The sequence below is a fragment of the Salmo trutta genome, chromosome 9 (genome assembly GCF_901001165.1).
Source record: "Salmo trutta chromosome 9, fSalTru1.1, whole genome shotgun sequence".
Taxonomy (NCBI): domain Eukaryota; kingdom Metazoa; phylum Chordata; class Actinopteri; order Salmoniformes; family Salmonidae; genus Salmo; species Salmo trutta.
In genome coordinates, this window is record NC_042965.1 from 9,388,133 (window position 1) to 9,415,220 (window position 27,088).

General features: G+C 42.9%; 1 protein-coding gene across 2 annotated transcripts in view; it reads left to right on the plus strand.

Annotated features, from left to right (window-relative positions):
* The window catches only part of LOC115199819 (BDNF/NT-3 growth factors receptor), a 90,471-nt gene that overhangs the window by 59,224 nt on the left and 4,159 nt on the right, over positions 1–27,088 (plus strand). Inside the window, exon 16 of one of the 2 annotated variants that reach the window (XM_029762288.1) lies at positions 587–833. In XM_029762288.1, the coding sequence (XP_029618148.1) occupies positions 587–833 (247 nt within the window). The remainder of the gene's footprint in view (positions 1–586; positions 834–27,088) is intronic. The other variant, XM_029762289.1, reaches the window with a different exon arrangement.

Below are 27,088 nucleotides of genomic sequence, written 5' to 3' on the forward strand. Positions count from 1 at the left end.
TTTGAGCCGTTCTTGCCATAACATGGACTTGGTATTTTACCAAATAGGATTATCAGGGCAGTTAGGGGGACATAACCTAAGTTACTTACATTGTGTCTGCCAATGCCACTGGGATAATGCACATTTGATGCAGCATTATGACAACTTAGTGTCACAATGGTAGGGATTAACTGAGTGATCTTGTGTCATTGATAATTAATTGTCTCAACGGAGCCTTGAAATGCTTGGACAGAGTCCAGGAGCCAAGATGATTTGGATGGACTCCATCATTCCTGTAGTATCTTCTGTTTTCAGAATGTGTCAAAGTTAACTATAAAAGTGATTCAAACAGAGCTGCAGTAATATTTTAACCAGGTGTGTAATGACAGTAGCCATTGACTGCAGGAAAGGACTACATATGCTAAGAATGTTCCAAAGCCAAGCAACTATCCTGCACCATTCCTAGAAAGTTGTGGGAAAGTTGTATGCAAATTAACAATAGGACAACCACGCTCTCACTAAGTTCTAAGAAAGATATGGGATGTCACATTTCTGGTAATGATTTGGAATTTCAATAGATTTTTTCCCCCCTCCTCTCCTTCTGTAGGGCTCATGGTCCCGACTCTGTGATGATGGGTGACGGTCCGACAAACCGACCCGTGGAGCTGACCCAGTCCCAGATGCTGCACATCGCCCAGCAGATCGCTGCAGGCATGGTCTACCTGGCCTCCCAGCACTTTGTCCACCGAGACCTGGCCACACGTAACTGTCTGGTGGGAGAGAACCTGCTGGTGAAGATCGGTGACTTCGGCATGTCCCGAGACGTGTATAGTACGGACTACTACAGGGTAAGTGTATGTGTCGCCCTCTTTTTTCTTGGCCTTGTACTACCTCCCTTTGCATGGGTCTCCCTCTCTCTCCCTGCATGGGCATGATCAGCAGGCTATAGAGTCTTTGTCCTCTTCAGAACTGTTTCAATAAAAACGAGTATTCGAGCACTTTCAAGTTTCAAGTTTTTTATGCCACATGCGCAAATACAGTTAACTACCTTTTTTACAAACTCCAAACCCAACAATGCAATAATCAATAACAATGTAATACTAGAAAAAACACACAAGAAATTAGAAGAAATATGAAGAAAACAATAAGTGAGTAAGTTAGTAAGCATACTATATACAGGGTCAGTTCCAATACCATATTTACAATGTGCAGGGATACTGGAGTGATGGAGGTAGATATGTAATAGGGTAAGGTGATTAGGCAACAGGATTTAAGATAAACAGAGAAGTAGCAGATTGTATGTGGGGGGTGTGTGTAGTCAATATTAATGTACAGTATGTGCATATTATGTGTCAGTGAGCAGATGATGGAGTGAGTGTGTGTGAGTGTGTAGGGCCCTGAGAGTGTAGATAGTGACAAACAATTTAAATAAAAAGGTCAATGAGGATACAAGGGGAATTCAGATTTTGTTAGCTATTTATCAGTCGTATTGTTTGGGAATAGAAGCTGTTCAGGAGCCTGTTGGTGTCAGACTTGATGCACCGGTACTGCTTGCCATGCGGAAGCAGAGAGAATAGTCTATGGCTTAGGTGGTTGGAGTCTTTAACAATTTTCCGGGCCTTCCTTCCACACCACCTGATATAGATGCCCTGGATGGCAGGGAGCTCGGCCCCAGTGATATACTTGGCTGTCCGCACCACCCTCTTTAGCTCCATGCGATCGAGGTCGGTGCTATTGCCATACCAGGCAGTGATGCAGCCAGTCAAGATGCTATCAATGGTACAGCTGTAGAACTTTTTGAGGATTTGAGGGCCCATGCCACACTTACTGACATTGAGGGAGAGGCTGTTGCTCTAGCACCACATTGCCAGGTCACAGACTTCCTCCCTGTAGGCTGATTAATTGTCACCGGTGATCAGGCCTACCACCGTCGTGTCATCAGCAAACTTGATGATGGTGTTGGAATCGTGCTTGGCACGCAATCATCGGTGAACAGGGAGTACAAGAGGGGACTAAAAACACGCCCCTGTGTTGTGGGTCAGCGTGGCGGAGGTATATTGCCTACCCTTACCAACTGGGGTTGGCCGGTCAAGAAGTCCAGGATCCAGGTGCAGAGGGAGGTGTTCAGACCCAGAGTCCTAAGCTTGGTGACGAGTTTGGAGGTGACAATGGTGTTGAACCCTGAGCTGTAGTCAATGAACAGCATTCTCATGTTATCTAGGTGGGTGAGGGCAGTGCAATTGAGATTGTGTCATCTATGGATCTGTTGGGGCGGTATGGATTGGGTCTAGAGTGTCTGTGATGGTGGAGTTAATGTGCGCCATAACCAGCCTCTCAAAGCACTTCATGATTACAGAAGTGAGTGCTACAGGTCAGTAGTCATTGTTGGATGAAGCCTTAGAGTTCTTGGTGACAGAAATTATGGTAGTCATCTTAAAACGTGGGGATTACAGACTGGGACAAGGAGAGGTTGAAAATGACTTTGAATATGCCTGCCAGCTGTTCTGCGCATGCCCTGAGAACACACCCTGGAAACCCGTCGGTCCTTGCGGGTGTTGACCTGTTTGAAGACTTTTTTCACGTTGGCCTCACAGAGCGAGATCACCCAATCCTCTGGGTCGGTGATGGCCCTCACACCCGGCACGATGTTATTGGTGTCAAAGCGTGTATTGTGTTCGTCTGGTAGAGAGGCATGATGGGGCAGATCACGGTTGGGTCTTCCTTTGTAATTCGTAATGGACTGTAGTCCCTACCACATGCGGCGGGCGGCGGAGCCTGTGTAATATGAGTCCACCTTACTCCTATATTGTCCTTTTGCTCATTTGATGACTCTGCGGAGGCCATAGCGGAACTTCTTGTACATATTCCTGTCCTCAGCCGTAGCCTCAGTGTTGTCTACGATCGCTCTGTGTGCAGTAGCCCTGTCCTTTAGTTTAGCGCCAACCTCTGTGTTAATCCAGGGCTTTTGATTGGGGAAGCAGTGAACCCTCACCGTGGGGAAACCGTCGCTGATGCATTTTCGAATGAAGCCGGTGACGGAGGTGGTTAACTCGTCAATGTTATCGGCGGAGTGTCGAAACATATTCCAATCAGTGCTAGCAAAGCAGTCCTGTAGCATAATCTCTCCTTCTGGTGACCATTTCTCAAATCACGGGTACTTCCTGTTTGAGTTTCTGCTTGTAAACTGGAAACAGCAGTACGGATTTGCCGAATGGCGGACGAGGGAGGGCCTTGTATCCTTGCTTGTGGGTAGAACAGGGGTCAAGGACTTTATCGCCCCTAGTGGCGTTGGAGACGTGTTGATAGAAGTTGGGCATCAGGTGTGTTAGTGATGCGGAATTAAAATCGCCGGCAACCAGAAAAACAGCCTCTGGATGTAGGTTTTCTTGCTTGCAGTGAACTAACTAACCAAGTATCTAACTAACTGATGAATTGATCAGTCAGCAGCAACATCCTGTATGGACTGTGTATGGACTGGGTTGAGCAACACTGTAGAGGACTTATTCATAGGTGTCAGTGTACAGATGTCAGAAGTATAGTGGTTACTATGCAACCCGGCCTATGGTCAATTCGTAGGATTTGGGATGTAAATTTGTTCGCATTTAGTAGGATATTTTACATTACCAATGGAATAGGAATTGGAGGATGTATAGTATTATGTGTCTTACCCTGCCGTACAATATCACATTAATTGGATGATGTAATTTATCAAACATCTTGGAGGATGTATAGTATAGTATAGTAAGTCTTGCCCTGAGGCCAGGCTGCTTGTTGCATGTAAGCGTTTGTGGCTAACGCTAATGCAGCAGGTTAGGAGAACTAACGTAGCAGGTCAGGAGAAATTACGTAGCAGGTTAGGAGGAATTTCGTAGCAGGATAGGAGAAATTACGTAGCCGGTTAGGATAATTAAGTTAAGTTAGGAAAAGGATCAAGGGAAGAGTTAGCTAAAATGCTACAGTTGTCCCCAACACGTGTCAAACACGCTGGACGGTCACATTATAAGGCCACCCATCCTCCTCGACCAATCTACTTTTGTTTCTATGTTAAGTAACCAGACCATGAATCCATTTGTAACGTAACACAAAACACCAAATGGAGGTACACAAATGTATGCAACATATCCCTGACAGACAGACCGATGGACAGCTGAGAGCTGTGTCTCTCTGTCTGTCTGTGCTCTGCCATGGATTAATATGATTGACAGGAGCTTAAAAGGGCCCTAAACGACACCCACCCTTGGCTCAAATAGTGTCTCTGTGTTTGGATCTCTCTTACTCCATCTTTTCATTCCTCTATCTCTCTCACCCCGTCTCTGTCTGTCTGTCTGTCTGTCTGTCTGTCTGTCTGTCTGTCTGTCTGTCTGTCTGTCTGTCTCTCTCTCTCGCAACTATTATTCCCCTCCCCACACACCCCAGAAACACACACACACACACACACACACACACACACACACACACACACACACACACACACACACACACACACACACACACACACACACACACACACTAACACCTCCTCTTAGTACAATTAACCACTGGAGTTTCGCCATAGCAATGTGCAAAGGCAGCACAGCTTAAGTTATATCAGACAGTCCCTATGAAAAAAAGTAATTAAAGAACTCTATTAGTATGCAGCTCCGATACCACAGAGAGCGAGAGAGGCTGAAAAGGAGGGAAAGAGAAAGAGAGAGGGAGAGAGAGAGGGAGAGAGAGATGAGGAGAGGGGGGAGGCGAAATGGAGAGTGAGTCAAAGAAATCCCCACAAATAAAGATGCAAGAGAGGAGGGGTAAGGGAGAAAAGAGAAGAGAGGCTTCAGAATGAAGAGGTTGAGAGAAGGGACCGAGTGTGGAGAGAAAGAAATGAGAAAAGAGAAAGGAGACAATGATAGATAAAGAGATGCTGAAAAATAGACTGAGAGCTGCTCTCTCCCCCTATAGTTGGGTGAAAGAATGATGAACAATGATGTCATAGAAGGGATCAGAAGGTGGACCAGCACAAGTGGCTTCCTGTCTAGAGATTATGCCTGACAGTGGCTGCATCTGAAATGGTACCCTATTCACTAGTGCAATTCAGACGCACCAACACACTCAGAAAAAAAGGAACCGAATTGAACATAAAGATCAGCCTCTTTCATCATTTCTCTTTAATCCGCATGACCACACAAATCTGTATGCTTTTTAATTACAGACCGACAGACAAGGCTTGCTGTACTCACTCCTGGGGATAAGAAACACAGTAATTCCCAGTGGAATGACAATCTCTGTAGAAACACAAGGCAACGCAATTCAGTCTACTGGAAAAAGGAGGGGGAGTTTTGGTCACAGGTTCAGCAATGGCTGAAGAATTGCATCATTTACCTGGAGCTAACTCTGCAGATAGCACTACAGGGTGATCTGAAAAGTCATAGTCAATCAATCAATAATATAATAATACTTTAAGCAAAAACATTTATTTTTAATTTACAATCTGTAGAAATTATGAGAATAGAAAGGTTCAGAACTTCTGTGAAACATCACAGCACAGTTGAACAATATATAAATCCAATACGGATGGTGTTAAGAGATAGATGGGAGGAGTTGAATGGAGCTGAAGGTTGGGAATAATAACAACTAATAACAAGATAACTAATGTAAAACATACTGTGTCTGTAAAACGTATATAGGTTCAGAACTTTTGTGAAAGAAATAGATGGGAGAGGTTGAGGTCAGAGGAAGGACAGGAGTAAAAACAAACAAAATATAACTATTGTAAAATACATTGTGTCCGTAAAATGTATGTAGTATGTATAAACTGGAAGTAGAAGCCTAAGTGTTGTTCACTAGTTTGCTCCAATTAGGAGAAGGGTGGTAGGGTTAGAAGGTAATAAAGGAAAATATATATTTTTAAAAATGTGTTAATATATGGTGGGTCCATCTGCTTTGTTCCCGAAGTGTGGTCTCCCTGAGATCCCAAGTTTGAGGGATCCCTCGTGCATGATTTACCCAGGTTGTCAGGAGCGGTCACCAAGTGAAGATTAACATCCCATCCTCATCGCCAAATGTGGTGGTTAATTTCTTTACTATAAAATGAGGAGAGACAAACTTATCACACAAGTCAGAGTTATACTTAAATTAAATCTTTAATCACTTATTAATAAGGGAGCAGGTCAATACAACACACACATATAAAGTAAATCGATTGAGTGCTCTACGATAATGATGGCTGGTCATGGCTGGTTGACGATTCACGCTCAGATGATTCGTTGAGAGCCCCAAGATAAAAGTACAAAGGTATTTTATAGCCAAGATGCACCCCGTTCAACCTACATGATGAACAACAGATATATAGAATGGGTCACAAGGTTAAGATTTGTATGAAAGATACCTATAATACATAGCAGACAGTATCTGCTGTGTCAACAGTTTTCATTGTGTAGAGACCAGTGTCTGGCCCTGTATAGAACAGAAACATTAACTCATGCTCTGGAATGCTGTTTAGATTTTATCAGCCAAAATACATCGTAAATCTCCTATTCTATTGCACAAAACAACCATTTGACGCAATAAAAGTATTATAACATAATCTTGCAATTTTCCACCATAATCCCCATTTTGAGAATCCTCTCAATTTAAAAGAAAATTACAAGATTTAAGAACATTCATTCACATGTAGAAAATGCATACATTCTACATAAACCAATTAGCATAAAAGCAATAACTCATTGCATGGGTTCCTGCGGGTTCCTGCGCGTGACCGGCTGCCATAGCACTGGCTCAGCCTCCTCCCAAGAAACTCCCATTTCAACATCAAACACATTTTCTAAGCACTCTAGCAATTTGTCTGGGGAGGGGGGGGTTATGATACACAGTCACCTGCACGAACCCATGAAGAAAAACAAAAGATTCATATAGTTTATGAGATTCAAAGCTATATTTTCATGGACAGTGAAAAACACATATTTAATGCATAATGCAGTGCATGCAGCAATGGAGTTTAATAAAATAAGCTTTAGTTATATATCACACTCCAATGGATCAGAATGGTGGAAATAACTATTTCCATCCCAGAAACTAAAATTAGCATATCTTGTTGGACAAATCCAGGTAGTGACACCTAGTTAAAGTAAAATGTATTCCATTGGTGCCTAATGAACATGACCCAAGACAAGCATCATGATTCCACTATTTATAAGGCAATACCTATAGATCAAATAGAGTAGGATCAGTTTCACTCTCCAGATCATAGTTCACCCTCTTCATTCACCATGGCATGCTGAGAATAGTGTCAACATCTTTAGTTCATAACAACAATCAAAACAATCAATCCCTAATACATTCATTGCTTCACTCATATAGTTATTAACATACTAAACTCAAATAAATCCTTCAGTTTTAAAAATCCTTCAGTTTCCAAATCATAATTAAAAACCAAATTAATTATCCAACCCAAATTTAGAATGCCATTGCTCAGTGATTCAAATTGTTCCTATCACTCAAAGTCAAAAACCCTCAATTTAACACATATCAACATTGGCAGAATGTACATTTATATTAACGTCCAGTATAATTATCCTATAATTCTACTATTAACTTATTTATCACGATTATAATACAGATCAGTATCTCAATTAATCTAAGTTACTATAATTTTATGAATTGTGTGTAAACCTCTACAATCAACCTGATACCTCATAGTCTAAAAAATTTTTGGGCATAGTTGACCCATCACACCATTAACTCTATCGTAGAGCCACAGGATCAGGAAGTTAGACCTATGACCCATCGGGAATAGAACAGGACAAACAACACAACAATACACTCCTCACATATCACTCCATACACATCACTCAAGATATGTAAACTTTAATCCAAAACCTCGGAGGACAGTTACCTCCCCCATTTTGACACATAACTCTCTATGTGAGTAACGTGTAAAAAAACAAAAACACTACTGGTCAAAAAATAAAACAGCATTTCAAAAAACAAAATCGAATTAAAATCACTACTCTTAAGAACTCCATAAAGAAAAATAATTGTATCCATACGGTCGTAGGAAAATAGACTTAAGGCAGCCTACCATTAGTCAAAGGCAACGCCCTCTCCTTTTTCACATTGATCCAAATCACAATATGGCTAAGAACTATAAACTTCATCATAATTATCAATATTACAAATTACCTTTAAATCAATATTACAAATAACCTTAAATTAATTAACCAAATGGCTTTCCAATGAGGGTGATCAAACCACAATGGAAAGTCATTGACAGAGGTCATAGGTCATGCAAACCCTTCAAAGAAGTGTTTCTTACTATATTAGACAAATTAATGAAAAACAGTCAAACATTACATACATGTCATATCCCAGGTTTCCAGTACATTCCTTTACAATTTTTTTTAATGAGTTTAATTAAAACTCAGAAAATAAAAACTTCCGAAAATTCAGTATGTGTGCATGCCCCTTTACGATACCTTGGGATTAAGACAAATGGAAAACTCACTAAACCCAAAGGAAACATTTGATTACCTGTTCAGGAGTCTTATGGCTTGGGGGTAAAAACTGTTGAGAAGCCTTTTTGTCCTAGTCTTGGCACTCCGGTACCGCTTGCCATGCGGTAGTAGAGAGCACAGTCTATGACTGGGATGGCTGGGGTCTTTGACAATTTTTAGGGCCTTCCTCTGACACTCCCTGGTGTAGAGGTCTTGGATGGCAGGCAGCTTAGCCCCAGTGATGTACTGGGCCATAAGCACTACCCTCTGTAGTGCCTTGTGGTCAGAGGCTGAGCAATTGCCGTACCAGGCGGTGATGCAACCAGTCAGGATGCTCTCAATGTTGCAGCTGTAGAACATTTTGAGGATCTCAGGACCCATGCCAAATCTTTTTAGTTTCCTAAGGCGGAATAGGCTTTGTCGTGCCTTCTTCACGACTGTCTTGGTGTGTTTGGACCATTCTAGTTTGTTGTTGATGTGGACACCAAGGAACTTGAAGCTCTCAACCTGATCCACTACAGCCCAGTCGATGAGAATGGGGGCGTGCTCGGTCCTCCTTTTCCTGTAGTCCACAATCATCTCCTTGGTCTTGGTTACGTTGAGGGATAGGTTGTTATTCTGGCACCACCCAGCCAGGTTTCTGACCTCCTCCCCATAGGCTGTCTCGTTGTTGTCGGTGATCAGGCCTACCACTGTTGTGTCGTCTGCAAACTTAATGATGGTGTTGGAGTTGTGCCTGGCCATGCAGTCGTGGGTGAACAGGGAGTACAGGAGGGGACTGAGCACGCACCCCTGGGGAGCTCCAGTGTTGAGGATCAGCGTGGCAGATGTGTTGCTACCTACCCTCACCACCTGGGGGTGGCCCGTCAGGAAGTCCAGGATCCAGTTGCAGAGGGAGGTGTTTAGTCCCAGGATCCTTAGCTTAGTGATGAGCTTTGAGGGCACTATGGTCTTGAACGCTGAGCTGTAGTCAATGAATAGCATTCTCACATAAGTGTTCCTTTTGTCCAGGAGGGAAAGTGCATTGTGGAGTGCAATAGAGATTGCATCATCTGTGGATCTGTTTGGGCGGTATGAAAATTGGAGTGGGTCTAGGGTTTCTGGGATAATGGTGTCGATGTGAGCCATTACCAACCTTTCAAAGCACTTCATGGCTACGGACATGAGTGCTACGGGTCTGTAGTCATTTAGGCAGGTTGTCTTTGTGTTCTTGGGCACAGAGACTATGGTGGTCTGCTTGAAACATGTTGGTATTACAGACTCAATCAGGAACATGTTGAAAATGTAAGTGAAGACACCTGCCAGTTGATCAGCACATGCCCGGAGCACACGTCCTGGTAATCCGTCTGGCCCCGCAGCCTTGTGTATTTTGACCTGTTTAAAGGTCTTACTCACGTCGGCTACGGAGAGCGTGATCACATAGTAGTCTGGAACAGCTGATGTTCTCATGCATGCCTCAGTGTTGCTTGCCTCGAAGCGAGCATAGAAGTGATTTAGCTCGTCTGGTAGGCTCGTGTCACTGGGCAGCTCGCGGCTGTGCTTCCCTTTGTAGTCTGTAATAGTTTGCAAGCCCTGCCACATAAGACGAGCATCAGAGCCGGTGTAGTATGATTCAATCTTAGCCCTGTATTGACGCTTTGCCTGTTTGATGGTTTGTCACAGGGCATAGCAGGATTTCCTGTAAGCTTCCGGGTTAGAGTCCCGCACCTTGAAAGTGGCAGCTCTACCCTTTAGCTCAGTGCAGATGTTGCCTGTAATCCATGGCTTCTGGTTGGGGTATGTATGTACAGTCACTGTGGGGACGACGTCCTCGATGCACTTATTGATAAAGCCAGTGACTGATGTGGTGTACTCCTCAATGCCATCGGAAGAATCCCGGAACATGTTCCAGTCTGTGATAGCAAACAGTCCTGTAGTTTAGCATCTGCTTCATCTGACCACTTTTTTATAGACCGAGTCACTGGTGCTTCCTGCTTTAATTTTTGCTTGTAAGCAGGAATCAGGAGGATAGAGTTGTGGTCGGATTTACCAAATGGAGGGCAACGGAGAGCTTTGTACGCATCTCTGTGTGTGGTTTACAGGTGATCTAGAATTTCTTTCCCTCTGGTTGCACATTTAACATGTTGATAGAAATTTGGTGGAACTGATTTCAGTTTCCCTGCATTAAAGTATCCGGCCCCTTGGAGCGCCGCCTCTGGGTGAGTGGTTTCCTGTTTGCTTATTTCCTTATGCTTATTCCCCCCCCCCCCCCGTCTTACTGGAGTGTGCTGTTCTATCTTGCCGGTGCAGCGTATATCCCGCTAGCTGAATATCCATGTCATCATTCAGCCACGATTCCGTGAAACATAGGATATTACAGTTTTTGATGTCCCGTTGGTAGGATATTTGTGATCATACCTCGTCTAATTTATCGTCCAATGATTGCACGTTGGCAAGTAGTATTGACGGTAACAGCAGCTTTCCCACTCACCTTCTCCGGGTCCTGACAAGTACCTGCGTCGCTTACTCTTGCAAATAACAGGAATATCGGCCCTGTGGAGTGCTTGGAGAATGTCCTCTGCGTCCTCCTACTCAAACAACGTTCTGCGCTTACCTCTATCGCAAGATTAAAAACAAACTTGACAACTTTCTCTTCTCGTTCAGCTTCACATTTATGAAATGTCCATGACTTTAAAAATAACATGTAATGCGCCAAAAGTATAAAATACATCAGTCAATCCATAAGAATGAACCAAAAAAAAATTGGTGGGCACAACTCTATCGCAATTACCTATCCACTATTATTATAATTCATTAGATTTAGGTAGCTGTCTCTTCTTTGATTCAGTTATTTAAATATGACTCCTATTCTCAATATGTTATTCCAGCAGACTATTTAGGAAACAGACAACGTATTACATCGAAATCAACTCGCTATTTATGTGGAATGAATTAGTCTTTCAATTTGAACTAAGCAAGCTGTTAAAACGTTCAGTTTATATCTTAAAAAAAACACTGGTGGCCGTATCTTTCCAGGCAAAACATACCAATAGTTGAATTACAATCAGAAACCCAGATTTTTGTCAATACCATAGACCCAGTGCTATTGAAATGTTATGTTTACCTTTATTTAACTAAGCAAGTCAGTCTCAAACATACCTAATCAATTCATTGTTTTTCAACAATATTTTAACCTGCAGGAATATTTTCTAATTTCTATCTCATGATTAGTTCCTAGGATAATGCAACTCATACATTTACATCTTTCAATACTTCTAAAATGAGGTACAGGCGTAAAACAATTACAGGTGCAACTTACTTTATTAAACTATGTCATGAATGGTCTTAACTAGTTCACACAGATTCCAGATGTTTTAACATTAAATGGCCAAAACTAGTTCACACAGATTCTAGATATTTAAAGCTAAATTGCCAAACCCAGAGCATACCTGGCTAGCACATTTAAAATAATTGGAATTCACCACTTCTGAGGATCACTTAGAAGGTCATACAGACACTTATCAGAATGAGGTCCTTCTTCCAATAGGGTTTCACCAGGTACCGTCCTTCACACAGAACCCACAGTCACCGTGGCCCCTCACCCCTACAGACCACACCAATTCAGTGTCGGGACGGCTCTAGGTCGCCCGCAACCGACCAGTGGCAGAGTATCTTTGAGTCCATAAACTCTCAGATTACTCCCCTCTGACTTTGCATGTTTTGCTCAACTCTTTATTTATTTTTTAAAACTAAGTTTGAGATGTGGTATCCACTCGGCTCGCTGCCTCTCAGATCAAAGGCGGGTCCATCTGCTTTGTTCCCGAAGTGTGGTCTCTCTGAGTGCATGATTTACCCAGGTTGTCAGAAGCGGTCACCAAGTGAAGATTAACATCCCATCCTCATCGCCAAATGTGGTGGTTAATTTCTTTACTATCAAATGAGGAGAGACAAACTTATCACACAAGTCAGAGTTATATTTAAATGAAATCTTTAATCACTTATTAATAAGGGAGCAGGTCAATACAACGCGCACATATAAAGTGAATCGATTGAGTGCTCTACGATAATGATGGCTGGTTGTGGCTGGCTGACGATTCACCCTCAGATGATTCGTTGAGAGCCCCGAGACAAAAGTACAAAGGTATTTTATAGCCAAGATACACCCCTTTCAACCTACATGATGAACAACAGATATATAGAATGGGTCACAAGGTTAAGATTGGTATGAAAGATGCCTATAATACATAGCAGACAGTATCTGCTGTGTCAACAGTTTTCATTGTGTAGAGACCAGAGTCTGGCCCCGTATAGAACAGAAACACTAACTCATGCTCTGGAATGCTGTTTAGAATTTATCACCCAAAAGATATCGTAATTCTCCTGTCAGTGTTATCTCCCAGAGGCCCATCCTCAGTAGAAAACACATGCAATAGTTAAGAATACTCTATTCTGTTGCATGAAACAACCATTTGATGCAAAAAAAGTATTATAACATAATCTTGCAATTTTCCACCATAATATGTATGTATGTATGTATGTATTTTTGTGTGTATGTATGTTTATGTATGTATATATAGAGTTGAAGTCGGAAGTTTAAATACACCTTAGCCAAATACATTTAAACTCAGTTTTTCACAATTCCTGACTTTTAATCCTAGTAAAAATCCCCTGTCTTAGGTCAGTTAGGATCACCACTTTATTTTAAGAATGTGAAATGTCAGAATAATAGTAGAGAGAATTATTTCTTTCAGCTTTTATTTCTTTCATCACATTCCCAGTGGAATGACAGAAGTTTACATACACTCAATTAGTATTTGGTAGCATTGCCTTTAAATTGTTTAACTTGGGTCAAAAGTTTTGGTTCGCATTCCACAAGCTCCCCACAATAAGTTTGGTGAATTTTGGCCCATTCCTCCTGACAGAGCTGGTGTAACTGAGTCAGGTTTGTAGGCCTCCTTGCTTGCACATGCTTTTTCAGTTCTGCCCACAACTTTTCTACAGGATTGAGGTCGGGGCTTTGTGATTGCCACTTCAATACCTTGACTTTGTTGTCCTTAAGCCATTTTGCCACAACTTTGGAAGTATGCTTTGGGTCATTGTCCATTTGGAAGACCCATTTGCGACCAAGCTTTATTAACTTCCTGACTGATGTCTTGAGATGTTGCTTCAATATATCCACATAATTGTTCTTCCCCATGATGACATCTATATTGTGAAGTGCACCAGTCCCTCCTGCAGCAAAGCACCCCCACAACACGATGCTGCCACCCACGTGCTTCACCGTTGGGATGGTGTTCTTTGGCTTGCAAGCCTCCCCCTTTTTCCTCCAAACGTGACGATGGTCATTATGGCCAAACAGTTCTATTTTTGTTTCATCAGACCAGAGGACATTTCTCCAAAAAATACGATCTTTGTCCCCATGTGCAGTTGCAAACCGTAGTCTGGCTTTTTATGGCGGTTTTGGAGCAGTGGCTTCTTCCTTGCTGAGCGGCCTTTCAGGTTATGTTGATATAGGACTTGTTATACTGTGGATATAGATACTTTAGTACCTGTTTCCTCCAGCATCTTCACAAGGTCCTTTGCTGTTGTTCTGGGATTGATTTGCACTTTTCGCACCAAAGAACGTTCATCTCTAGGAGACAAAACGCGTCTCCTTCCTGATCGGTATGACAGCTGCGTGGTCCCATGGTGTTTATACTTGCGTACTATTGTTTGTACAGATGAACGTGGTACCTTCAGGCATTTGGAAATTGCTTGATGAACCAGACTTGTGGAGGTCTACTATTTTTTTCTGAGGTCTTGGCTGATTTCTTTTGATTTTCCCTTGATGTCAAGCAAAGAGGCACTGAGTTTGAAGGTAGGCCTTGAAATACATCCACAGGTACACCTCCAATTGACTCAAATGATGTCAATTAGCCTTTCAGAAGCTTCTAAAGCCATGACATCATTTTCTGGCATTTTCCAAGCTGTTTAAAGGCACAGTCAACTTAGTGTATGTAAACTTCTGACCCTCTGGAATTGTGATACAGTGAATTATAAGTGAAATAATCTGTCTGTAAACAATTGTTGGAAAAATGACTTGTGTCATGCACAAAGTAGCTGTCCTAACTGACTTGCCAAAACTGTAGTTTGTTAACAAGACATTTGTGGAGTGGTTGAAAAATGTGCTTTTGTACAGCAATCTAAATCTCTTTGGGCTAGGCGTGCCGCTAGCGACCCACCTCGACAACATCCGGTGAAATTGCAGAGAGCGAAATTCAAAATACAAAAATCGTAATATTAAACATTCATGAAAATACAAGTGTCTTACATAGTTTAAAAGCTTAATTTCTTGTTAACCTGTTAGGGCTAGGGGGCAGTATTTACACAGCCGGATAAAAAACGTACACGATTTAATCTGGTTACTACTCCTGCCCAGTAACTTGAATATGCATATAATTATTGGCTTTGGATAAAAAAAAACTAAAGTTTCTAAAACTGTTTGAATGGTGTCTGTGAGTATAACAGAACTCATATGGCAGGCAAAAACCTGAGAAAATTCTGAACAGGAAGTGGCCTGTCTGACAAGTTCTTGTTCATCTTGGCTCTTTTTATTGAAGACTGCTGTAACGTGACACTTCCTACGGCTCCCATAGGCTCTCAGAACCCGGGAAAAAGCTGAATGATATCAAGGCAGCCCCAGGCTGAAACACATTAGCGCGTTTGGATAGTGGCCGATCAGAGGGCCATCAGACTAAGGCTCGTGCACGAGGGGATCCCATGCTTTTACTTTCTCTCTCGTTGAATGTAAACAGGCTTTGCCGGTCGGAATATTATCGCTTTTTTACGAGAAAAATGGCATAAAAATTGATTTTAAACAGCGGTTGACATGCTTCGAAGTACGGTAATGGAATATTTAGAATTTTTTTGTCACGAAATGCGCCGTGCTCGTAACCCTTATTTACCCTTTCGGATAGTGTCTTGAACGCACGAACAAAACGCCGCTATTTGGATATAACAATGGATTATTTGGGACCAAACCAACATTTGTTATTGAAGTAGAAGTCCTGGGAGTGCATTCTGACGAAGACAGCAAAGGTAATAACATTTTTCTTATAGTAAATCTGACTTTGGTGAATGCTAAACTTGCTGGGTGTCTAAATAGCTACTTAGAATATTGCAAAATGTGCTTTCACCGAAAAGCTATTTTAAAATCGGACATATTGAGTGCATAGAGGAGTTCTGTATCTATAATTCTTAAAATAATTGTTATGTTTTTTGTGAACGTTTATCGTGAGTAATTTAGTAAATTCACCGGAAGTTTGCGGGGGGTATGCTAGTTCTGAACGTCACATGCTAATGTAAAAAGCTGGTTTTGAACTTGATTGAACAAAACACGCATGTATTGTATAACATAATGTCCTAGGTGTGTCATCAGATGAAGATCATCAAAGGTTAGTGCTGCATTTAGCTGTCTTCTGGGTTTTTGTGACATTATATGCTTGCTTGAAAAATGGGTGTCTGATTATTTCTGGCTGGGTACTCTGCTGACATAATCTAATGTTTTGCTTTCGTTGTAAAGCCTTTTTGAAATCGGACAGTGTGGTTAGATTAACGAGAGTCTTGTCTTTAAAATGCTGTAAAATAGTCATATGTTTGAGAAATTGAAGTAATAGTATTTCTAAGGTATTTGAATAACGCGCCACGGGATTCAACTGGCTGTTGAGTAGGTGCGTCCCACCTAGCCCAGAGAGGTTTAATCCAACCGCTTTGTCAGATTTCAAAAAAGCTTTACGGCGAAAGCATACTCTGCGATTATCTGAGGACAGCGCCCCGCATACATCAGCATGAAAAACATTTTCCAAACCAGCCGAGGTGTCACAAAAACCAGAAATAGCTATAAGATAAATCACTTACCTTTGAAGATCTTGCTCTGTTTGCAATCGCAAGGGTCCCAGCTACACAACAAATGGTCATTTTGTTCAATAAAGTCCTTCTTTATATCCCAAAAAAGTCTGTTTAGTTGGCGCATTTCATTCAGTAATCCACCCGTTCAACATGCAGACAAAGGAATCCCAAAAGTTACCAATAAACTTTGTCCAAACAAGTCAAACAACGTTTCTAATCAATCCTCAGGTACCCTAATATGTAAATAAATGATCAAATTTAAGACAGAATGTAGTATGTTCAATATCGGAGATAAATAACGAAGTGTGCGCCCTCATCTACGCGGGCCACAAGACTACAGTCAAAATGAGAGCCACCTTGAAAAACTACAACTACTAACTCATTTAAAAAAAAACAAGCCTGATACCCTTTCTAAAGACTGTTGACATCTAGTGGAAGCCATAGGAACTGTAATCTGCCAGGAATTCCATTGAATATCCCATAGACAAGCATTTGAATGGACTGTGACCTCAAAAAAAAAATATCTGGATGGATTCTCCTCGGGTTTTTGCCTGCCATATCAGTTCTGTTATACTCAAAGACATTATCGTAACAGTTTTAGAAACTTCAGAGTGTTTTCTATCCAATGCTACCAATTATATGCATATCCTAGCTTCTGGGCCTGAGTAACAGGAAGTTTACTTTGGGCATGACAGTTATCCAAACTTCCGAATACTGCCCCCTAGCCTTAAGAAGTTTTTAAATCATACCATTTGGTCTGATGAGTCCAAATTTGAGATTTTTGGTTCCAACCGCCGTGTCTTTATGAGACGCAGAGTAGGTGAACGGATGATCTCTCCATTTGTGGTTCCCACCGTGAAGCATGGCGGTGGTGTGATGGTGTGAGGGTGCTTTGCTGGTGACACTGTCAGTGATTCATTTAGATTTCAAGGCCCACTTAACAAGCATGGCTACCACGGCATTCTGCAGCAATACGCCATCCCATTTGGTTTGCGCTTAGTGGGACTATCATTTGTTTTTCAGCAGGACAATGACCCAACACACCTACAGGCTGTGTAAGGGCTATTTGACCAAGAAGTAGAGTGATGGAGTGCTGCATCAGATGACCTAGCCTCCACAATCAACCGACCTCAACCCAATTGAGATGGTTTGGGATGAGTTGGACCGCAGAGTGAAGGAAAAGCAGCCAACAAGTGCTCAGCATATGCGGGAACTCTTTCAATACTTTTGGAAACACTTGTTTGGTTAATATATGTTATTTTATAGTTTTGATGTCGTCACTATTATTCAACAATGCAGAAAATAGTAAAAACAAAAAAAACCTTGAATGAGTAGGTGTGTCCAAACTTTTGACTGGTACTGTATATATATTTGTTTAAATATATGGGGTATTGGAAGGGATGCAGACAATTACATTGATGGAAGTTGCAATCTTTCTGCAATATTAAAGCTGATCTACCCCCTTAAAAAAGGAGGGGGAGGAGTCTCATAGTGAAGCCCCTCCCACACAGCCAGCCTCCCATAAGCGCTCTTTCAAACCCACCTCGTTGCCATGGATACCGCGGCCTCTGAGGTCACTACACTAAACTCACAATTCGTAATTTTTTCTTCTTCTTTGAGGTCTTCTTGCCCAGACGAGCAGTGGGTTAGTTATGCATGAATATTTATGAGAGAGAGAGAGTGAGAGAGACAGGGTGAAAGAAAGTATTTTCTCAAATATTGAGCTATAAAAACCATTGGGCCCTCTGTCTGAACATGCCAGTAAAACTGCTTCTCTTAATATTTGATGAAACCAGGATGTTAAGAACAATTAATCAAGGGCTTCCTCACAATGAAACACTCAAACACACACACAGACATAAACACAAACAAGCACACGCACACACTCATGTACATACTGAGGACGCATTTCGTTCTGAACCAAACCAATATTTTTTCGTTACATTCCACTGTTCTGAGTAGCAAAATAAAGTTCTTAACCGATTCGAACTCCAAAAAAGAAACGGTTTATATCATTCCTTTCTGTTCCTTTTTAAACCTCTGAAATAAATCTACATTATTTTACATTTAGCTCGACATGAAATGAATTCACCAATCAGTGAGGATAGAGCAGCTTGCTATGGAGCGAACAAGCTATTTACATACATTGGACAGACAAGTGTAGGGTGCAAGATCTGACCAAAATTTTGCAGGTGTGGAGAGGTTGTGAGAGCGTGTAGGAGGAGGCCTGGCTTGAAGTACTGGGCATCTTGTTTTGTTATGACATGCATTATCTTAATTGGGCCCACAGAATTATACCTACAGAGGAGCGGCTTCTATGAAGGAACTTTGAATGTCTTTGAACTTCGGACAGTTGGCTCAACATTGGACCAGAGCTAGCTAGCTAACAAGATTGTGTGTGCAGAGCGGCAGCAGAATTTAAATCAAAACCTGTCTTACCTTTTTTTAGTTCATAAATTTGATATGAAACGTGATAACTATAGTATCCTTAACTAGCATTGAAAAAGGTAATCCATTCTTCTCTAATTAAAAATCTCTCTCCCTATTTTCTGAATTACACTTGTAACGTCAGTAGGCTTTGCTTCGGAGGGGGAGGGGCACGTAGTCTACACACGATTATCAGCTGGCAGGCTGACACTGGATTAAGTTTCTGACTGACAGACTGAGGGCTTTGCATAGGTGCTTTGTTACGTTTTTTTTTGTGGGACTGGAAAAAAAAAGGCCAGGAATGTAAAATAACATTATTAACTGCTTCCCATGCTTTTAAAATAACTTTTCTGTTCCAGAACATTATAGATCCCTTTCGTTCCCGGTTCTGATTCTGTTCCTCAATTTTTTGTAAAAATATTTTCCAGTTTTCGGTTCTGTTTCCCGAACCTGTTCCAACCCCTGAAACACACACAAACACACACAAACGCACTCAAACACACAGTGCTGCTAGGAAACTGTAAAAAAAAGTTGCAGTCACTAAGATCAGGAGCACAGCATTAATATTTCAAACCACTCCACGTTTTACAATGTGATAAAACAAACAACAATAAATAAATACACTCACTGCATGTTGGCTTTGCCCTCAACCCCACACTGTTCTTGACCATGAATCCATCGCAACATACATACTGTACTTGGAAACTCAAGTGGGGTTTTAGTTATGTGAAAACACTTACAGTGAGTTATGTGGTGAGGAGGCGTAAGGAGCCTTTGAGAAGGCGGACTAGAGATGGAGCCAGATTGGTTTACACAAACAAACACACATACCAGTGATGACTATCTCTTGGCTTTACTGGCTTGATAAAGTAAAGGCTACTCTGACGGATAGGAGAGAAGAAGAGACCACGCAGGGCTGAGTGGGCAGCAGACAGCGGTGGCCAACAACAGCTTCTTGTATTGTGCAGTGTCTGGGACGATATGACTGTACTGTAGCTACAGTCCTAAGCATTAATAAGTCCACCTGTACTGAAGCACAGTGGGAGTAACTGCACATGAGGGACAGGGACATACAGTCCATTCAGAAAGTATTCAGACCCCTTCACTTTTTGCACATTTTGTTACTTTAGTCTTATTCTAAAATAGATTCAATTCAATGTTTTCCTCATCAATCTACAAACAATACCCCATAACGACAATGCGAAAACAGGTTTTTAGACATTTTTATTAAGGTATAAAAAACAGAAATACCTTATTTACATAGGTATTCAAACTCTTTGCTATGAGACTCGTAATTGAGCTCTGGTGCGTCCTGTTCTATATCGCGAAGCTCCGCCCTATATGGGAGCTCTGCTCCTAGTGGTTTACCCTTCTGCCTAGGCAGCGAATAGCCTGAGAGAAAATGATGCACACACCTGCAGCCAATGGGAGTACAGGTGTCCCTATGTAAGGGGATGCTTCCCCTCAATCACCCTCCCATTATCTTCAGTGACTTGGACTGGACTGAAGAAGCCGAGAAGAGAAGAGAAGAGAAGAGTAAGACTCAGGACGAACCCGCCGTCGAATTCCAAGTCTCTACGTCGTCCATCTCAATGAGCACACCGGTGTTTCCACCCAACCCAAAAGTTCTTTATGAGCTCAATGCCGCTGCTTCTCTATGGCAGCTGTGGACTCACACGACTTATGTTTTGTGTGCTTAGGGTCACAGCACACCAGGAGCGGCCTCACCAATCCCCGTCAATGCCTGTGCTGCGCCCTCCTTCCTTTAAAGGAGAGGAAGCAGTGGTGGGCATTTTTTAGGGAGGATTTTCCTCTAGAGGACACAATGTCAATCTTAGCCTCAGCGGCATTATATGACGGTGCCACCTCTGGAATTTTAATTTTTTAATTTTACCTTTATTTAACTAGGCAAGTCAGTTAAGAACAAATTCTTATTTTCAATGACAGCCTAGGAACACTGGGTTAACCTCTATGGGCTAGGTGGCACCAAATCGTCCCACCTACGTAACAGCCAGTTGAATCCTGTGGCGCGATTTTCAAAACGTTTGAAATGCTATTACTTCAATTTCTCAAACATATGACTATTTTACAGCTTTTTAAAGACAAGACTCTCGTTAATCTAACCACACTGTCCGATTTCAAAAAGGCTTTACAACAAAAGCAAAACATTAGATTATGTCAGCAGAGTACCCAGCCAGAAATAATCAGACACCCATTTTTCAAGCTAGCATATAATGTCACAAAAACCCAAACCACAGCTAAATGCAGCACTAACCTTTGATGATCTTCATCAGATGACACACCTAGGACATTATGTTATACAATACATGCATGTCTGTTCAATCAAGTTCATATTTATATCAAAAAACAGCTTTTTACATTAGCATGTGACGTTCAGAAAAAGCATACTAACAATTTACGAAATTACTCACGATAAACGTTCACAAAAAGCATAACAATTATTTTAAGAATTATAGATACAGAACTCCTCTATGCACTCGATATGTCCGATTTTAAAATAGCTTTTCGGATGAAGCACATTTTGCAATATTCTAAGTACATAACCCAGCCATCACGGGCTAGCTATTTAGACACCCGGCAAGTTTAGCCTTCATCAAAATCATATTTCCTTTTAGAAAAATGGTCTTACCTTTCCTGTTCTTTGTCAGAATGCACTCCCAGGACTTCTACTTCAATAACAAATGTAGGTTTGGTCCCAAATAATCCATCGTTATGTTCCATCAGCGACGTTTTGTTCGTGCATTCTAGACACTATCAGAATGGTAAATCACGGTCGCGCGCATGGCGCATAACGTGACAAAAAATTCTAAATATTCCATTACCGTACTTCGAAGCATGTCAACCGCTGTTTAAAATCAATTTTTATGCAATTTATCTCGTAGAAAAGCGATAATATTCCGACCGGGAATCTGCGTGTCTGTAAACTGAGGGAAAAACAGAAAGACGGGGGCGGGGCAGGTCACACGCCTAAGCCTTTGTCCTCTGATAGACCACTTAGCAAAAGCTCTCGTGTGTTTCAGCCAGGGCTTTGAATTACGTCATTCAGGTTTTTCCCGGGCTCTGAGACCCCATTGGAGACGTGGGAAGTGTCACGTAACAGCAGAGATCCTGAGTTTTTGGAAGAAATGTCAAAGAAAGCAAATAAATGGTCAAACAGGCCACTTCCTGTAAAGGAATCTCTCAGGTTTTTGCCTGCCAAATGAGTTCTGTTATACTCACAGACACCATTCAAACAGTTTTAGAAACTTTAGGGTGTTTTCTATCCATATATAATAAGTATATGCATATTCTAGTTACTGGGTAGGATTAGTAACCAGATTAAATCGGGTACGTTTTTTATCCGGCCGTGGAAATACTGCCCCCTAGCCCCAACAGGTTAACTGCCTTGTTTAGGGGCAGAACTGCAGATTTTCACCTTGTCAGCTCGGGGATTCGAGATGACGAGGATGTTGGGAAGTGCATGGTTATTTCTCCGGAACACTCCATTACACTGACCGAAACTGATAAAACCCCCCTCCCTCGGGAGACTGCCAGGTTTTTCTCATCCTTGGGCGAGGACGAGACGGGCTCTGACTATTCAGCGGCCCCCTCCTACGTCACAGCCTCTCTACGCTTTGACTTTCCAGGGCTCGTTGAGAGGGCTGCGAGCCGGCTGGATATCCAGCTGCCCCCCATTCCCCCCTATCCGGAGGTAGATATGATGGAGGGCAGCCCCTCTTCTTGGCCAAGAAGGGCGGCGGAGCCACTGGCTCCTGCCATGCCCTCGCTCGGAAAGTATGTGGAGGGCTCATGGGAGTCACCTTTGACGGCACGATCGCCGGTCCAGGCTTATATCCCATTTACTAGAGTGGACGGCAGACGAGTGGGAACTTCCACCATTGTCCTGCATTTTCCCACTGTTAGCCTGTGTGAGAACAGGCAAGCTGTCAAGCATATTGATAGCCCCCGATCGCCCAGGGGCTCCTTGGTTCGCAGAGATGACTCAGATGCTGGTTTCGCCACCTTGGCCCATTCCACATCGATGGGACACGATGTCTCAGGCGGGAGGCATGATTGGGCAATTGCCCATAATCAGCCAATCACTGATGGTCTGGCATCTGAGAGGGACAGGTTAGAGAGCCGTGGGATATCTGATTCAGTAATCAGAACCATACAGGGCTCACGTGCTAGTTCCACATCCAGAACTTATGCCAGCAGATGGAACGTGTTTTCACAATGCAGGGCGACAGAAAATGTGGACCCTGTGTGCTGTTTGACAAGCAGCGCTCACCCGCCACCATTAAGGTGTTCGCGGTGGCGATTTCAGCTTGTCATGAGGGGTTTGGCAGAGACACTGTTATTAGCCACCCTTCCTTTTGGGAATGCGGCGGCTTAGGCCAATGCCTAGAGCCATGCTTCCTCAGTGGGATTTGGCTTTGGTACTCGAGGCGCTCTGCGAGACGCTGTTCAAACCATTGAATCAAATCCCCCTCAAGATGTTATCTCTGAAGACGGCACTGTTGCTCGCTTTGACTATGGCTAAGCGTGTCAATCATTTGTGCGCTCTTTCGACGAAACCCAACTGCCTGGCCATTAATGGCGATCTGAGCGGAGCGATGTTACGTCCTAACCCGGCATTTATGCCGAAGGTTATTAAGAGCTCATATAGGTCACAGACCGTTGAGCTGCGGGCCTTCTCCCCCCTCCTCATGCGGAGCGGAGAGAGGAGAGGCTTGTGCCCATTGCTTGTGCCCAGTGCATGCCTTGGCGAACTACGTGGAGCGCACAGCGGCGATTAGGTCATCGCCTCAGCTGTTTGTGTGTCACGGTGCAGGTACACTTGGTAGACCACTTTCTAAACAACAAAATTGTCTTTGTGAAGGCATTAAGACGGCTTATGAGGCGGCAGGGCAGCGTTCGCCTCAGTGTATAAGATCCAACTCCACTCGTGGAGTAGCGGTGTCTACTGCTCTTTTCAGAGCAACAGGAGTAGAGGATATTTGTGCAGCGGCATCATGGTCGCCACTGTCTCCTTTTATCCATTTCTACCTGTTAGATATGTCTTCTAACTCTCTGGCTCAGTCTGTACTCAGCATGGCTGATGGAAGGACTTGAGCTAGGAGGACAAGATGAAGGGCTGTTGGGGCATGGTTCCCATTAGGCCCTGTTCTTTTCCATTAAGAGAGAGACACATGTCGCATGTCTCCAGACTGATATTCAGTGCAGTAGAGAACGTGTTTTTTGACTCACCTATCAGTGTATCACCGTGTTGGGGGCGAAGGATGAGGGAAATAGTGCTGTAATTGCTAATACACTACTATTGGACTGGTCATTGGTTATTGACAGGATATCGAGGTATCATATATCTGCTAGTCAGTATGGCCCGTGTTCTGTTTATCTGTATCATAGGCTTTGGTCTTTAGGCTGAGTGTGGCGGATTTACTGAGAAATCAGTATAATGTGTCCTCTAACCATGGTTCAGTCTGTACTCAGCATAGCTGATGGGAGGACTTGAACTAAGTGGAAAGGATGCAGGACCGATGGACTAGTTTCCTTCAGGTCCGCTTTTTCCTGTTAGAGTGACTATGTGACATGACTCTTGACTGAGGGATCAGTACAGTAGTGGTCATGTATTCTAACCTGCCCACAAGTCTAGGACTATGTTGGGGCGGAAGGACAAGGGAAATAGTTTCTGCAACTACTATTACAGTGCTATTAGACCAATCGTTGAATATTGACAGAATATTGAAGCATCTACCTGCTGGTTCAGATTAGTATGGCTCATATTCTGCTATCTGCCCACTAGCCATTGACAGTGTCTCCAGACTGAGTAGGGCGGATTGTACTGAGGACGCAGTATATTGTGACACATTGTGTTACAGTACTGTGGGACTTGGTCGCCGCCATTGCTGGGCCAGACTTTTTCATTATGTGGGAAGTATTAGGCTCGGCAGGGAGTACATTTTGGAGCGTTGCGCCCCGCCTAAAACCACGAGGTGCAGAGCTCCCCTATGGGGCGGAGCTCCACGATATAGAACGATAGTTACTGGAGCTGTTACTCCAGCTCTATGAGTGGAGCGGAGCCCCATGGGCTTAAGGCCCTGCCAACCCCCAATCTCGCTGAAGATCCTTTTTTTGAGAGGCTGATTGAGGGGAAGCATCCCCTTATATAGGGACACCTGTACTCCCATTGGCTACAGGTGTGTGCATCATTTTCTCTCAGGCTATTCGCTGCCTAGGCAGCAGGGTAAACCACTAGAAGCAGAGCTCCCCTATGAAGCTCCGCTTCATTCATAGAACTGGAGTTACAACTCAGGTAACTATCGTTTCCATTGATCATCCTTGATGTTTCTACAACTTGATTGGAGTCCCCCTGTGGTAAATTCAATTGATTGGACATGATTTGAAAAGGCATACACCTGTCTATATAAGGTCCCACAGTTGCCAGTCCATGTCAGAGCAAAAACCAAGCCTTGAGGTCGAAGGAATTGTTCATTGAGCTCCGAGACAGGATTGCATTGAGGCACAGATCTGTGGAAGGGTACCAAACAATTTCTGCAGCATTGAAGGTCCCCAAGAACACCGTGGCCTCGATCCTTCTTAAATGGAAGAAGTTTGGAACCACCAAGACTCTTCCTAGAGCTGGCCATCTAGCCAAACTGAGCAATCGGGGGAGAAGGGCCTTGGTCAGGGAGGTGACCAAGACCCGATGGTCACTCTGACAGAGCTCCATAGTTCCTCTTTGGAGATGGGAAACCTTCCAGAATGACAACCATCTCTGCAGCACTCCACCAAAAAGGCATTTACAGTAGAGTGGCAAGACAGAAGCCACTCCTCAGTAAAAGGCACATGACAGCCCGCTAAGAGTTTGCCAAAAGCCACCTAAAGGACTCTCAGACTATGAGAAACAAGATTCTCTGGTCTGATGAAACCAAGATTGAACTCTTTGTCGTGAATTGCAAGCATCACGTCTGGAAGTAACCAGGCACCGCTCATCACCTGACCAATAACCATCCCTACGGTGAAGCATGGTGGTGGCAGCATCATGCTGTGGGATGTTTTTCAGCGGCAGGGACTGGGAGACTAGTCAGGATCGGGGGTAAAGTTGAACAGGGCAAAGTACAGAGAGATCCTTGATGAAAACCTGCTCCAGAGCGCTCAGGACCTCAGACTGGGGCGAGGGGGTTAACCTTCCAACAGGACAACAACGCTAAGCACACAGCCAAAACAACGCAGGAGTGTCTTCGGGACAATTCTCTGAACGCCCTTGGGTGGCTCAGCTAGAGCGCGGACTTGAACCCGATTGACCATCTCTGGAGAGACCTGAAAATAGTTGTTCGGCGACACTCCCAATCCATCCTGACAGAGCTTGAGAGGATCTGCAGAGAAGAATGGGAGAAACTGCCCAAATACAGGTGTGCCACGTTTGTAGTGTCATACCCAAGAAGATTTGAGGCTGTAATCGCTGCTAAACGTGCTTCAACAAAGTATTGAGTAAAGGGTCTGAATACTTATGTAAATTAGGTATTGTGTGTAGATTGATGAGGGGAAAAAATGATTTAATCTATTATAGAATAAGGCTGTAACGTAAGTGAAGGGGTCTGAATACTTTCCGAATGCACTGCATTTCAGAAATGTATTTTATTACATGGGTTATTGTTAGATGATTACCTGTTTGTCACATTAACCATGTGCCTTGCTACAACAAGGCATTAAACGAACTAGACATAACCTTTTAGTGCTCAGAACTACAGTATATATAGTGAGCTCCAAAGGTATTGGGGCAGTGACAATGACTATGAGGTTAAAGTGCAGACTGTCAGCTTTAATTTCAGGGTATTTTCATCCATATCAGGTGAACCGTTTAGAAATTAAAGCACTTTTTGTACAGCATCCCCTGATTTTAAAAGTATTGGGACAACTTCACTTAAACAGTGCTGTGAGAAAGTATTTGCCCCCTTTCTAGTTCTCTACTTTTGCATATTTTTGATACTGAATGTTATCAGATATTCAACCAAAACCTAATATTAGATAAATGGAACCTGAGTGAACAAATAACACAACAATTATTTAATAAACCAAGTGATGCAACGCCCAATGCTCCTGTGTGAAAAAGTAATTGCCCCCTTACACTTAAAAACTAGCTGTGCCACCTTCAGCTGCAATGACTCCAACCAAACGCTTCCTGTAGTTGTTGATCAGTCTCTCACGTCGCTGGGGAGGGATTTTGTCCCACTCTTGCATGCAGAACTGCTTTAACTCAGCGACATTTGTGGGTTTTCAAGCATGAAATGCTTGTTTCAAGTCCTGCCACAACATCTCAATTGGGATTAGGTCTGGACTTT